The following is a 15,423-nucleotide window of genomic DNA, read 5'->3' on the forward strand; positions in this document are numbered from 1 at the left end:
GGTTCTCAGATCTGCCACATGCTGTGGTGCCTGAGTTCTGAACCCGGCCATTTGGGGTGATACCCAGTGTGCTGCTGTTGCACCCAACTTGATGGCCAGATCCATCCTAGCACTGGCCCCATTTGAGGGCACATATGTAACCGTGGAAGTAAGGGCTTAATTGGCCTCGGAGTCAGAAGCAGTGCGGTTGTGTCCACGGCACAGGTGCATGAACCTAATGAAAATGCTCTGTAGGTGGGCTTGAATGTTTTAGTTCTTTAAAGCCCATTTTTCTGTAATACAAATATTGGCACTTTGACTGTGCCCACCCCGCTTCACCTTCTGACTTACTATCGCTTTGTGGCATTCTTCTCCCCATAGCCACCTCAATGACAGCAGAGACCCCTAGCCAGTCTGCTTGTCTCTCTTGTTCCTGTCTGAAGGGCCAGAGTTTCTCCCATTTCCCACTCAGAGATATTTAGGGAAGCACCAGGCAGGGGAGGGTTGCAGACACCCCTGAAGAGCAAGTACTCCATGTGTGGCTGCTACAGGAAAGGTCTTCTCTCTGTGGCATTCTTCAAAGGAGTGGACCCCGCAGCTGAGGCGTATATGGCTCTGTAACTGAACTGAGCAGTTACACTGTGGACTTGAAGGCTTAGAGTTCCTTTTTTGGTACAAAGCAAGGTGATCTTTGCCCGTGGGATTCTGCAAAGGAGGGGGTGACTTGTACAGCACTGCAGCCAAGGCGACCAGACAATGGAGTGCTTGCATCTCTGTTATTAATCTCTGCAGATTGGCAAGAGTGGCAACATCCCGGCAGGAACAACTGTGGATACCAACATCACCCACCCATTTGAATTCGACTTCTACCTTTGCAGTCATGCAGGCATTCAGGTACCGTGTCCCATAGCTCTCCGGGGTGAAGCTGTCCAGCTTCTTTCCCTTGTTACTGGAAGTTGCAAGCGGTGTTGGTGTGCCTCCTTCCCAGAGTTTTGGCCAGAATCCAGTGTGGGGAGCTCTGCATAGGTTCCTGTGGTTCCATTTGAGTGCAGTGTTTGTTCTTTCTTCTTCCTCTGAATGACTGAGCAGCATTGCTCACTGTCAGGAGGGGTCTGGAAATCTTTCCCTTGTATTGATTCTTAGCACAGAGCTATCATCAGTTGATTCCACAGCTGTTGAGAGGGCTGAGGTTTTCCAGAAACTGCCCTGGCAGATGTGGGCAACAGCATCTTATCTGATTTGCAGCTGCTTCCTGCATTTAGACTTCCTCTCTTACTCCAAGGACAGCAGGGCACTAGCCTCGTTAATGAGCTGTAGGCAGCTCCTGGGCAAGCGCAGTATGTGATGTGGTACCATGGGCAGGGTCAGGAGCTCATTGCTGCCCAATCACCGGCATAGCAACAGTGGACAGGGGCTGGACTGAGCAGCTGCTTTTAATAATGGCTTACATGCAGCCTCCCTTATCCAGCAACTTGAAAGCACTTCTGCCTTGCATTGCTCCAGACCTGACCTCTTGACTTAACAGAGCAAATAGTACAGGTGGGAGAGGAATGTAAGAGACAAGTTAGCTGAGCTGCTTGGTCGGATGCTCTCTGTCTTGGGGAAAGAAGGATTCCTCTGTCAGGACTCCTCCAGCCCCTGGATCACACAGCTTCCTGCTCTGCATAATCTTGCAAAGAGAGAGGACTTGTATTGGGCCACCTGCTTCCCCAAGTGCCTTGTAGCCCATTCATGTGCAACAAGCATTTTCCCATGCCACCTTCATCTCCTGTGCAGAGCTTTTGCTGATCCCCATTTTGATCGGGTGGGCAGGGGAGGAGCAGGTCACCGAGGTTTTCCCACCTGCCTGCTGCTGGCTCTGACCATAAGACAAGCTGGTGGCACCTTCAACGCATCCCCTCCTCCCCAGGGTACGAGCAGACCTTCCCATTACTACGTCCTCTGGGATGACAACCGGTTTACAGCGGATGAGCTGCAGATCCTCACGTACCAGCTCTGTCACACCTATGTGCGGTGCACCCGCTCTGTCTCCATCCCAGCACCAGCATACTATGCCCGGTTAGTGGCATTCAGGGCACGATACCACCTCGTGGACAAAGAGCACGACAGGTGAGCGAGGGTCTGGGTGTGGAAAGAATCTCGGAGCTGCAGTGTCTGTCTGTCTGGCATTGGCTAAGGGCAGGCAGAGAGCAAGGTGAGAGAGAGAAGATGGGTGGTGTGTGTTCATGCCCTGTTTCTCTGGTACAGGCAACAGCAAGGCTTTGGGGTCTGAAAGCCTATCCTGGAACCTGACTGAGCTAGTTTTTACAGGAAACCCCTTTCCCTTGCAAGACTCAGAGAAATGATTTTTTACTGGCTGTTTTTTGTCCAAGAGGCATAATGCAGAATTCTCTGGCCAGATGTTAAGTCGTCCTTTTTCTTCCCCCTAGTTCTGGGCTGCTGTAGGGACTGGAGTGGCCCTAAACAATTTTAATGAGCTGTGGGGATCTGGCTAGGTTCCATCCACCTCCCTGGGGCACCTGTAGGCTGCAGCACTGCTCAGGATCTCCGCAGTACTCTGTGCTGGGGTCCTGCCTTTTGACTTGCTGGCAGCTGGCCCCTGTCCTGGAGCAGCAAAGGGGTTTTTGGAAGCTGGCTTTGCAGTACTTGTGCTGAGTGGAGGAGGGAGTCCTTTGTTGCCGCCACTGCCATCATGACTCCCTGCTGGTGTGCTTGCCTACTTTGGATCAATGGGCAGGGGTGGTGCAATTTTTTCATTGATGCCTGACCCCAGGCACTGACTCCAGCCCTTTCTGCTGTGTGGGACCTAGAGGCTTCCTAGCCTATGTGATGACTGAGAGGGGTGATGGGACTCCAGGTCCTGCACAGTGGATATGCCGTTTCCATGCCCACTGCTTACTACTTTGATCTTCGTAGGTTTGGTCACGCTACCCACTGCAGCTGTTTGTGGTACTCCCCAGTGCTCTCCTGTGCTGACATGGTCACTGTTGTGTGTGGCGCTGCCCCTAGCACAGCAGGGCCCAATCTCTGATGGGCCCTGTAGATGCATGTATTAATCATGGTGTGTTTTTTGCACTTTCAGTGGCGAGGGCAGCCATATATCCGGACAGAGCAACGGGCGAGATCCCCAGGCCCTGGCAAAGGCTGTGCAGGTTCATCAGGACACTTTACGTACCATGTACTTTGCTTGAAAGCCTAACTTTTTTTTACCTCACTCAAGAAAGCTTTCAGATTTGTAGGAGCCATACAAAAACGGAAGCATTGGGACACCTTGTTTTTTTCCAATAAGAAATCACTGCAGGGCAGGCAGCGTCGATTCAGGCAGGAGACCAACACCACACGTGGAGAGAGAAATCGGACACCTTGGTAATATTGGAAGAGACTGAAATTTTTTTTGTCTTGTTTTGTTGTTGGTTTTTGTTCTTTGTTTTTTAATTTTTCTGGCTTTGCAAATTTTAACCTGACCAAACCAATGAAGGCGTTTTAAGGAAGGGATAGAACTTCCCACAAAACGGAAGCAGGTTTTCATTTTAAAATGCAATACTATAGACTTCTGACTGTGAAATAGTGGGATTGGTCCTCCATTGCCAGCCAGACGCTGGTAGGTATTTTTTGTGGGGGTTGGGGGGAGGGATTTTTAGAGCCTTAAACAGAAGACTAGATTTATAAAACTAATATTTTAGGATACCAGATGCTTTAATGGGTTGAGGAGAAGAAAAAAATAACTAGTTTCTAGGAAAATTCTAACACTAACATTTCCCCCCCAAAATAATTTCCCCCCATATAACGTAAGGCACCCTAGCACTTAGCTCAGAACTGATGAAAATTGTCTTCCTTGTGTTAAAAGCTAGTTAGCTGCTGCCATTTGAAGCAACAGTCACAGACTTTTCCGTGGGTGAGTGCCTTACTATGATGCTGCAAAATTTCAATGTTTTTATCTTGTAAGGAAAAAAAAAATAGTAATCTTGTCTTGGTGATGGTCCATATTTCCATCCGAAGGAGTTGATTTTATGTTCATAGAGTTACAGTTTTGTTATATCACAACCTCATGATGGTTAAACTCCATTGAAAGATGTGCACTTTCATATAGGACAAGTTTAATAGCTGCTGACCCGTTTTTTTTTGTTTCCAGTGTACTACCTTGTTATTTAAAACTCCATTTCTGACAAATGGGGGCATCTTCATCCCATGAAGACAGAAATCTCCATATTGATATTTTTTTTTTCTGAATTTCTATAATGATGGACACTGGGATTTTTTTTACTAAACATTATTTTTATACGATACTGAGTCTGTTGCCAAAATACACAAGTCATTAACATTCTCAGAGTTTACATCACTGCACTTCCTGAGACTTTGTATATTCATGCCAGAGATTTATAGTACTTCCTGTCCAATGAGTGTAATGCAAACTGCAGTCTGTGCAGCCTTGGGGTATTCTTTTTTAATGCTCTTGTGTATCTTCCATTTGTCATGTGCATCCATCACATGCCATTGTGGGCAGTCTGCGCTCTCAACTACTATATGCCCCAACTCCAGCATGTTCAAAGTGTCTTGGTAGCTTCTGCTGCTAGGGTTTTGCTGCTTTTTGTATCACAATGTTACTGATTTTTGTGCATGGGGTTTTTAATCTGAAACAATGCCAGATTGTTCATTAGTCCAAAAAATGAAATGCATATTACTATCACGGGGAAATTCCTATTGATTTGTGTTCTCATGGGGGGGCGGGGGAAGGAACCTGGTTTGTGTGTGGGTTTTTTTGTTTTGTTTTTTTCCCCCCCACCCCAGCAGTAACATAACTGCTTTTCAAACTCATTTTGCTGTATTGACCATTCAGCATGGCAAGGCTATGGTAGCAGTGACTACTTGGCTATATCAGATGGGCAGGCTATCAGTTTTTAATATTAAAGCATGCACTAAAACCTTTCAGCAAGAGAAGGAACTTTTTTACACTGTTATCGGACTGACAGGGGGAGCAGTTCTGTTCATCATTTTCCTGCCAAAGTGAATGAATTTTTAAAGTCTAACGTAGACACTGCCCTCAGCCAGTACACATTACGATAAGCACACGGTTTTTTCATAACTTGGACGTTGAGACTTGCCTTGCTAAGACCAGCTTGAGATCACGTTGACCCATCACTCTGTTCTGATACCAGTAACTTCACTGTACTCTTTTTTTTCTTTTGGGGCAACATGTTTGTGAAGAAGTAAGACACCAATATGCTATGCAATCCAAGCGCTGAGCCCACCGATGCCACGTTGTGCGAAGATTCGAAACATAGCTCAGTTGTACTCCTCAAGCCTACAGTGTTGGATCACATTCTCCTTTGCACTTTGTGTGCAACTCCACTGCTGTATATCTGCAAGGTGCCAGAGGAAGGAAGCCAGGAACTCTTCTTCCTCAGTAGGGTAGCCAGCTTTGGGGGAGGGAGGGGGATGTTAGAGAGTAGGGAATGCATTAACACTAAGTGTCAACAAGAGAAGCCTACATTCCTTTACACAAGTGCCTGCATAGTGACACACATTCAGCACCTCTTCACTCCATCCTCCACACTCCAGCACGTACCCATAGATAGCAGGGTTGATCCCTCAGCGGGGTTGAACCCACCCATTTTGACATAAAGAACTCTTCGTTAAGGATACCGTTTGAGTTTAAGTCGCATGTTCTCCGCACCTTTTGCTTAGGTCAAGGTTTCCTTCATAAATCAGTTTGTTCACCAGCATTAAAACTGAAAGCACCTGGCTGCTCTTTTGTAGCCAAGGGCCCAGGCTTTCGGTTTCTAGTTTTTTCACGTTTTTAGTTGGGTCTAGAACTCCGACGTATCTTTTAGAAGCTATGGCATAGCATACGCCATTTTTAACCATTTGAAGTGAGATAGCGTGGGCATTTACAGAAACAACCTGTTGCTCTGTAACAATTTCTTTTTAACTTTGAGACTTGAAATGTAAAATGGACCTTAAGATTTGCACTCCTTCGAAAGGTGGCTGTTCATAGAGACCTATGAATGAAGACTCACTGATGTAGCACCTAGTTTTAACAGCAATTTATAACTACACAAAAGCTTCACAGCTCCTGAAACGCTCAACTGAAAGCTTGCAGATCATGTTCTGCCCTTATTTCACCCTGTGTGTGCTGGGTTTTCCATTTTTGAACCAATACAAATGCCAAATTCTAGAGCTGCTGTGCCCTCAACCATGTTTCCATTTTGGAGAAGTTAACGGCTGTTTTGTATAATGGACTATGCACTGTACCTTCCACAAGGCTTCGGCATTCTGTATTTCTGCCCTTTTGTTGTCTGAAATGCAAACAAATAACTGCATGTTGTGGTGCTGTGCGTTTTTTAACTACCCATAGCCGATAGATGTGTAATCCATATGCCTATTACAATTGATAGTTGGGCGCGAGGCCCACGTAAGCATCTTAAATGACTCCCGAGTCTGTACGTTCTGAAAATGCACGTGTCCCTCTTACAACTGGAAACATTGCCAAGTGCATGCAGTTCATTTCTGTCAGTTGTTTAATGCTGCTTGCTGACCTCATGCTCATGTCTGAACAACAAGGGGTGCTTGAGGGCAGAACATACCTCTCAAAAGAACCTAAGGAGGGCACAGGGTGTTCTGGGATGTGCAACACTTGATTAAGTGTTCAGGATCGCATCACAAAAGCGTTTTCTTGGAAAATGAGTACAAGTAAACAAATACGTTTCTTTTGGGAGGGGAAGCCAGACAGCAGAACAGCAATAAAATTTTTAAAAAAGTGGAATTCATATCTTGTGTGTGGTTTGCACTTCAATAGTTGTGAAAGAAAACTGACGGGGATTCCAGTGCTTTTGTGTTCAATTTTTAACCCCTTTTGTACCTCCTTTATACAAGCAAGTGTTGAACTGTACATAGGATGTTCACAAGACACTCAGTTTGGTTTTGTGTTGCTTGTGAGGTTTTTTGGGGGGGTGTTTTTTTTTTTTTGTTTTTTTTTTTTGTTTTTTGCTAGCTTGAACTTTGTATGGTCCATTTGTTAAATAGATATGAACAGTTGATGTACAGTACTTACAAGCAGCAGCACAAAACTTATTTTATAAAGAAAATAATGGCTTATATTTTAAAGGTTGAATATCAATTTTTTTGTATGAGTGGAATTTAAGATTGGTAAAGAGCAATGAAATTCTTGGATTAGGCCAAAAAGAAAATACTGTAAGATCATAAACACCTCTTTATTTAAAAAAAAAAAAAAAAAAAAAAAAAAAAAAAAGGTTTGGATTAAAAAGTTCCAGAACGTTGTATTTAAACTTGCTTTATTGCATTTGTGCATTTTTTTTGCCTTGGTTCTGACTTTTATGTTTGCAGTTTTTGACTTTGCAGTCCCAAGTGTCTGTGTTCCTGTAACTGTTGGCAGAAGACCTAATAAATAAAAGCAGTGTTAATATATTGGGGTGACCCTCCTGAGTGAGATTCTGCGGGAGAACCACCTAGAGGGAGGTGGGGAGGAACACACCCAATGCAAGAAAATATAACGTAAAGGATTTGGATACCAGCCGTCAAGTCTTTTGCTTGTAGCTGGATTGCATCAGATACTGCAGGGGTTCCAAATCTCCTTGGTTTCCAGCCTATTTCAATTTCATGAGAGGAAAATATTGCAGCGAATGAGTAGCTTGCTTAAAATCTATCGGAACATGGTAACTACTCCAAGCGTCTTAAAAGTAAACCTTCTGCAGGAAACGAAAAAAGGGTACACATCACTAGAAAGGCAACTCTTTTGCCCTTGTAGTTTGATTCGGCCTATGATCTCCAATGTCCTTTTGTTTTGTTGCCTTTTTTATGGTTGTCAGATAGTGACTGTACAGGGAAATGCATGTGCTGTACGTTCGGTACGCCTTGAATTAAAAGTCTGACTCAGAAGTTTGATACAATGTATTTTTTCCCTTGCACAAGGAGTTTCCCTGTGTGTGACTTTCAAAAAAAATCATTTCCTGCCTGAAAGTGGATTTTCTTTTTAATTGCCAAATTAACGATGCAGTCTGTATCAATGCCTCTTCTTGAGCAAACGGGGGTTTGAGTCGAGGGGAGGCTGTCAGTACATATAGCTCAGAAGGCAGAAACAAATGGCAGCAAGTTTCATGCATGGCTTGGGCATTTGCTGTGGTTTGTCATTGAGGTTATTGGTGCCAGGATGAGCCAAGGACTGTGTTCAGTCTTCCTTTTTGATTTGGGGGCTTACCTTGATCCTGGCCCCATGTTGTTTAATATTTGGCACGTTCCTTTTTAAGAATTCTTCATCCTTTCAGTGGCCTGGAGAAAAACGTATCGGAGGATCTAATGCAGGGGCGGACAATTATTTTGGGTAGAGGGCCACTTACTGAGTTTTGGCAAGCCATCAAGGGCCACATGACAGGCAGCCCAGGGCAGATAACTATTAATTTTCTAAATTTTTTAGGGGCCCCGCGGACCAGATAGAATGGCCTGGTGGGCAGCATCTGGCCCCCGGGCCGCATTTTGCCCACCCCTGATCTAATGAGAGAGGTGGCTTGCCATCTCTAATGACTGACTTGGCTCTTATTTGAGGTTTGTCTTCTAAATAAATATTGACATAACTTTTTCAAACAGAATTATTTAAGGAGAGATTGGTAATTGTGGCTTGTTGAGTAAAGCTAAGCAATCGCTGCTTTAGTAAGTGTTTGCTAATGGGTACGCAGTCTGTTTCCTGTTAATTGACTCGAGACGTAACATGGAGAACTCTTGTGTTGCAGTGGATTTCCAGGTGGATGTCTCTGAAAGATCTGTACAAATTTGTGCTGCTGTTTTTATGTGTTGTACCAGTTCCAACAAGCTATGGTCTGTGGTGGGATTATCTTGAAATTTCAAAGGGACTGTTCATATGGGTATTTGATCATCAAGCTGGGTCCAGGAATGGTGCTGGATAGCTGACTCTAATGTAGCGAAAAATGGAGTCTGTTTGAAGTGTCGGCCTGGCGTCTGTTGTGTTTTAAGCCCTGTGCTCCTGGCCTGCCTTCTGGATTTAACAGGAAGCAAGATTTCAGGTGCGTGTGTATACATATGCACATGAATCAAGTTAAGGGTAATTGCACACTTGTTTCCCTAAGTAGCAACAGAATTAAGAAACAGTGATTTTGGCTGAAACATGGAATATTGCATTGGTCCGTAATGAAGGTTTGGGGATTGAGGTTGCAAACCCATATTTCTAGAGTTTTACAACAACGATGATAGTACTGCATGGGTCCTGATAGGGCCCTGCTTTTAGCAGGCATCCAAGCAGGATACTCAGTTCAATCAAATACAATGATGAATTGCATTTGTGGAATTAAATGAGGTTTTAATAGAATCCCCAGGCTCAACAGATGTGTATAATATAACTTGTTGCACAGAGTCCACAAAATACGGTCATTAAATGTAAGTAGTTCTTGGCCAGCGGTACTTTCCTTTCATAAAAGAAGAACAAAATGTCTCTTGCTCAGGATGGCCTTAACCATTTTAAATATCCAAGCTGTATATGTGGTTTTGCACAAGAGACAGCTTTTATGGAGAACAAGGAGATAACAATCCAATTTGGCTTCAAGCATGTCCTTTTTCTCATGTGAATGAAAATGAGCCTTAGAAATGTATAACCATCGGCCAGATTAACAAATAGCCTCCCTGAGAAAAATGCTCTTTACAACAAGGCTGTGGAACCTAAGGGGTTGCATGCCATTGAAGTGTGGGCAGGCTCCTGGGGCCACTGCTGTGTGTACCTAACACTCCCCAGTGGGGTTGAACCTATCCAAACTGTTAGCACAAAATGTTAACTCTAATGACGAGGCCTCTTAGGACTGCAGGTAGGGAAATATTGTTAATAGTTGCAGTTTATTACTAATTTTCATGTTTTAAATTAGATCATAAGTGACTCCCTCTTCTGATTTTAAGTGGTTTTACGTGCAGACTTGATCATCGAGCTGGGTCCAGGAGTGGTCACCCTTAGTGCTATGAGCAAATCCTAGATTGTATGAGAGCACCAACTGACCCCTTTCCCCCCACCAGTGTGACTTTGTTCTCTCTGGTGTGAAAGGCAGAGCTGGCAGGACCAAAGCAAGGTAGAGCTGAGGCTTGTCCCAATATTGTTGTAAAGCTGATTTCCTACCCAAAATTAAGTTTACAAGAAGGAAAATGCAGGTAATGACACAACTCCTGCTGCCTGAGACAGCAGGAAACAGCTGTGGAAAATCTAAAGTCTGTGTAGTGGCACACACTTTGCTTTGCCTCGTTCTGCCTCTGCTCTATTGAGTGACGGCGTTCCTGTACCAGCTCCAGAGCTTTAAGGTGTGTGTTCAGTAGCCTTGAACATAGGATGCTAAAAATAGTGCCAAAGGGGTGGTAAAGGGCCAAATTCCTTCAAGAGTTTAGGTATTAAGATAGTGAATGGGAGCCTTTATTCTCCAGCATCTCATAGCACTTAGGTAAGTTGTTCAAGAAATGTTCCATGAAAAACGAGCGTACCCAAAAGGCTTAATTTGTCATTCCCAGAGCATGTTTTCTTTTTTGGCCATCAGGCCACGTGATGTAGGCTAAAGCTGTCTTGCAGCTCACGTTTAATTTGGGAGAGGGTGACTGTATGTGTATGGTACAGCTTAACTGCTGTCCGGGGTGTTATTTGTAACTATTGGAGCAGAAGGACCCAGCCGCATCTGCAGCCTCCTGCAGTGTGTGTGAGGTCCAGCCTTGGTAATGTGGACTTATGTTATGAGCCAGGAGTTAGTAAATCATTGTCTGTTCAGCTCGGACTGGTAGAGGACATCTGCATGCTGGTTTGGGGGACTGGGAGTTAGGAGTAGTGATGTCTGAGCCTGACTGTGCCTGCCCTTCCAGCTCTCACTATGATGGAAATCTCCTTTGCTAATATTACACATCAAATTCCCCATCTCCCCTATAATTAATCCTCACTGTGAGATACCCAGTTGTCACTGAATGGCCCACCCCTACTTTTATTTACAGCTGGTTAAAACTTTCTGACTGTCCATTCCCTATGGGTTACCTATCCACAGCAAAAAGTTCAGGGTGTTGGCAGTGGCACTTAATTATCGTAGCCTGGCATATCCTAGAGGACTTCACCTCTGTAAACTGGACACTGCAGTGTGTGTCTTGGAGTTGAACAACTTATTTATCCAGACAGCTCTGTGCCATTCCATTACTACCCTTTATTGTGTCCCTGTTTCTGTTCCCAAGAGTTTTCCACTCACTCATCCGCTAGTAGAATATTTATACATTTTCCTCCTTCCTTCCCTCGTCCAGAGAGAGATTAGAAATGTGTGCAGCCCGGCTACAGGAGTACCACTGAGAAGTTAGTGCTTTCCATGTGTCACTGCAGACAGATCTGGTGCAAAATGCACTAATTCTGAGCTGCCTTTACACCAGTTGAAGTGCTCCACCGCAAGTACTTTCCCATGTATAGCAAGAGGTATTTGAAGTGCTTTCAGTGCTGAAATTCTCTAGTGTAGACAAGCCATTTAATTTGAACTCCAAGCTCTTCAGTGTGGAATGACTTGTCCAGATTTGGGCTGGATTGGCACTGGGGTAAGAAAAGAACACAGCCTGGGGACCTGGAACAGCAGCAGAACAGCAACAACTCCGTTCCTCGCAGACAACGTGTGCGTTTTCACAAGTCTGTCTAGGATTAAGAAAAAAGCACTCGATCAGTTATCCACTGGCTCTTGGGTGCAAATTAAAACCTTGCCTTTGAGGTCAGTAAAAGGACTAAAGTACCGTTGCTCTTTGATTGTGATGTATAATGCCATTTACTTACAATCCCACTTCTTTAGAAGGCATGAGCTCCCCCTCTAATCTGCCTTGGGTTGGACATCTACCATAAACCACAGGCAGCTGTGGTTTAGTCTGCAGGAACATTATGTCCTGCTCTGATACTGTGCTGCCTGTCGGAAAACGTTTTTCTTGCTTCTGTGTAGAGGCAGGCTTTAGTCTGTCTGTTTTTTCCCTTATTGATGTGTGTGGGAATATATCATGAGTGAGGGTTTAACCATCTTTCCCCCTTCCAAACCAGAAAGGCCTTATCTCTACTACACATCTTCAACAGCAATCCGTTCTTTCATTCCCCAGCTTCTATATAAATGTAAGTACCAATCAAGCTATTAATTTCCCTGTCAATTTGGGGTTTACTATGCATCTCCCTGACTAACTTTCAGTGCAGTAAGAATCGCATGCAGTCTCTCTCTCAGATATCACCATGCTTGGCAGTGGAATACCAGCTTCAAGTCCAAAAACAGCAGTTGGCTTTTGTATGTGTGTATGCATGCATAGAAAGAAATTCTCAGAAACTTTCCCTGTTGCTCTGCACTAAATGACTGAGCAAATTGGGCAGCTGGTTCCAGGCTCACTAACAGCATTTTCTAGGGATGGCGGTATAGGACTGTACATTTGACATAGCTAATCCTGGCAGGAGGGCAATAGTAATACGGTGCAGAGAAGGGAACATAAAAATGACTGTTAATTTCCACCCTGCAGCCTACATTGCTTAACAGCCTTAGTTGGATCCTTTTTGCCCCTTGCTGCTTTAAAAAAAAAAAAAAATGTTTTATTCTGCAAACTACTCTAAGGGCCCTTTATTTTCTTCATGGTCAGCTCTGTGAAATTCTGAAGCAGTTTATACTGCCTGCTTTTAATAGTTGAACTGTAATACAGCTTTCCCTCGCCAACCACGGTTTTGAGTATCCACACTTTGGCTACCATGGTATGCAGTTTTGAGTAACCACGGTTTTCCATGGCTGTGTATCAGCCCACCACCTGCCATTTTCCACCTACGCCTTTTGTCTTGCCAACCACGGGAACTTTCAGGAACCTAACCCCAGCGGTCAGTGCGGGAAACCTGTACTGGATTGTGGATAAGCACGTCACCCTTCTAAGGGAATAATAAAATGCCTTTCTGATAGTACATCCCATCCTGTCAGGTTCCATCATTGATCAACTGAACTACAGAGTGAACTTTTATGTAGGCATCACTTCATCCATTCCTGTAAGACAGATGCATTCAGTAACTGCTGTGTATGCTCTGGGGAGCTTTAGTTTATTTCCTCTTGGGTTTTAGCTCACTTTTTCTTTTTAAAGGGAATACAGGTACTAATTTTTAAGACAAATTTATCTTTTGCTACTAACATGCCTGCAGCTATTAAATATAATACCCATTTGAAAACACGGAGCTACTGCATCTCAACCAGTGCACCTGGTATGAATCTGAAAAAGAATCATAAAGACCAATCAAAAGTGCAAGTGACTGATGTCTTCATCAACGTGCAAAGAGTAACTGGAGAACAAAAAGCAAAGGTGGGTGTATAACAGTTCTTTTGCTGTGTGACTGGCTCCCCTGACTGACAGAGTACAGGAAATGCAATAAAGTTGCATGAATTAATTTAGCATCAAGGTTCTCTTCCAGCTTGTTTCTGTCACCTCTTGTGAACCACTTGACTCATTTCCAGGTCATAATTTCTCCCCACCAAACACACACACCCTTTGCTGCTTCTTTTATACTTACATTTCCTATTTTGGGAGTTGTTTTCATTGTATAAGATGTTTAAGTTAACTTGCCCAGATTTATTTTTTGTCTCCTTTGTTCCTGTGAGTTCACTGCTTGCTTGTTTGCCTCTCGCAGCACTGCCCCTCTTTCCCCTCGCTTTCTCCCCCTACCTTGCTCTTTGCATTCTGATTTCTCTTCCCTTATATTTTGTTTTCTACACATCCTTTCACAGCATCTGATGAAGTGAACTTCAGCTCATAAAAGCTTGTGTGTTTGCGCTCTAATCTTTTGCTCTCCCTGGGGTGGGGAGAGTATATAAACTTTCTTTCCCTCTCCCTCTCCCTCTTTCTTTCTCTATATATGTATAATTTTCTCTATACATTACCTCTTTCATTCTCCTCTCTTCCTATCTCTCATATTGTCTCTAATTTCTCTCTCTCTTATTCTCTCTCAACATACATAGAGTATATATGTGTGTGTATTATATATTCTCTAGTCATCTCTCTCAACATATACATATGTTGAAGATTCTAGTTGTGTGTGTGTGTGTGTGTGTGTGTGTGTGGTCTCTCCTCTATTTTGAGATATATCATCTCTATTCACATATGTTGAAAGATAATGTGTGTTGAAATAATAGATATACTGTGTGTGTGTGTGTGTATCTATCTATCTATCTATCTATCCTATGTAATCTCTAGCTAGCTAGATATCTCTCTATCTCTACATGTAATTTCTCTCTACATAGAATATACATAGAGACACTATACTCTATATTCACCTCTCAACATATATGTATATGCTGAGTGATATATGTAGAGAAGTATGTATATATTTGTGTGTGTGTGTGTGTGTGTAGGTATATATACACATCTCTCAACATATACATTTGTGTGCATATGTATAAAATCCTTTATCTAAAAAAATCGATACACACACACACACGTGTGTGTCTGTGTGTATGTGTATATATAACGTGTGTGTATGTGTATATATATATCTCCATTATATATAATGTGTATATATAGAGAATTATATTCAGAGAGAATATAAATTTAAAAAATTCTCTATATGTAATCTCTACATATAATCATCTCAACAGATATTTATATAGAGTATATATTCTATTCGCTATACATATAGTTCCTATATTCAATCTCAATATTTATATATATTCTCTATGTAAGTATATATTCTTTCTCTATAGTCTCTATTTGTGTGTATATATAATCTCTACATATCTCAAAATATATATGTTGAGAGGAGATGATAGACATGGTGTCTATGCATACAGACGATTTCTCTGTGTAATACATGTATGTGTACATTGTGTGTGTGTGTGTGTGTGTGTGTGTGTGTGTGTGTGTGTGTGTGTGTGTAAATATTGGATCCTCTCAAGATTATAGAGAAAATGTATATTGTTTATAATCTCTCTACATCTAGAAAATCTCTCTGCGTGTGCACACACCTCTCTACATATGTGTGATTATATGGATATGGAGAGAGCGAGAGACCGCATATATTCTCTTTATACATATAATTTCTGTATATGGTGAGAAGAGATATATTATCAGCATCTATCTCAACATACGTCTTGAGATCTAATGTTGAAAAGAGAGATGTAGGAACTATACGCTGTCTCTATGCATACATATATTACCTCTCAACATCTATATTGGATTCTGTCTCTATAGAGATTATAGAGGAAAATAAGTGTGTGCGTGTGTGTGTAAAAATCTCTAAATTGTTTCCCTACTTCCTCCGCCTAGCAACGGTTGCCCGGGCAACCTCGCCCCAGTTCCGGCCCCGCCTCCTCCCGTGCGTTCGCCGGAAGCTGTTTGCCGGAAGTGACCGCGACCGGCGTGTGGGCGGGGGTGGAACTTCCGGCGGTTGGTGCGCGCGGGGCGGCGCGGCCGACGGGGGCAGCGCGCGCCGGG

The 15,423-nt window shown here is 43.3% G+C and overlaps 2 protein-coding genes across 10 annotated transcripts in view; both read left to right on the plus strand.

The window, feature by feature from the left end:
• LOC102373826 (protein argonaute-1) overlaps window positions 1-3,199 on the plus strand; it is a 42,270-nt gene extending 39,071 nt beyond the window's left edge. For 5 of the 8 annotated variants that reach the window (XM_025208055.1, XM_006027005.3, XM_025208050.1 and 2 more), the window contains 3 exons: window positions 772-873; window positions 1,889-2,088; window positions 3,062-3,199. In XM_025208055.1, coding sequence (XP_025063840.1) covers window positions 772-873; window positions 1,889-2,088; window positions 3,062-3,170 — 411 coding nt within the window. In that variant the 3' untranslated portion in view covers window positions 3,171-3,199. Of the gene's footprint in view, window positions 1-771; window positions 874-1,888; window positions 2,089-3,061 lie in introns of those variants that run through there. The other 3 variants (XM_025208053.1, XM_025208054.1, XM_025208056.1) reach the window with 1 other exon arrangement.
• Window positions 3,200-3,226: 27 nt separating this feature from the next.
• Window positions 3,227-15,423, plus strand: part of AGO3 (argonaute 3, RISC catalytic component) — a 65,246-nt gene continuing 53,049 nt past the window's right edge. Inside the window, exon 1 of one of the 2 annotated variants that reach the window (XM_025208048.1) lies at window positions 3,227-3,345. The gene's annotated coding sequence lies outside the window, so the exon portion shown is untranslated. Of the gene's footprint in view, window positions 3,346-11,956; window positions 12,092-15,423 lie in introns of those variants that run through there. The other variant, XM_014521501.2, reaches the window with a different exon arrangement.

Source organism: Alligator sinensis, unplaced genomic scaffold (assembly GCF_000455745.1).
Source record: "Alligator sinensis unplaced genomic scaffold, ASM45574v1 scaffold547_1, whole genome shotgun sequence".
Lineage (NCBI taxonomy): Eukaryota > Metazoa > Chordata > Crocodylia > Alligatoridae > Alligator > Alligator sinensis.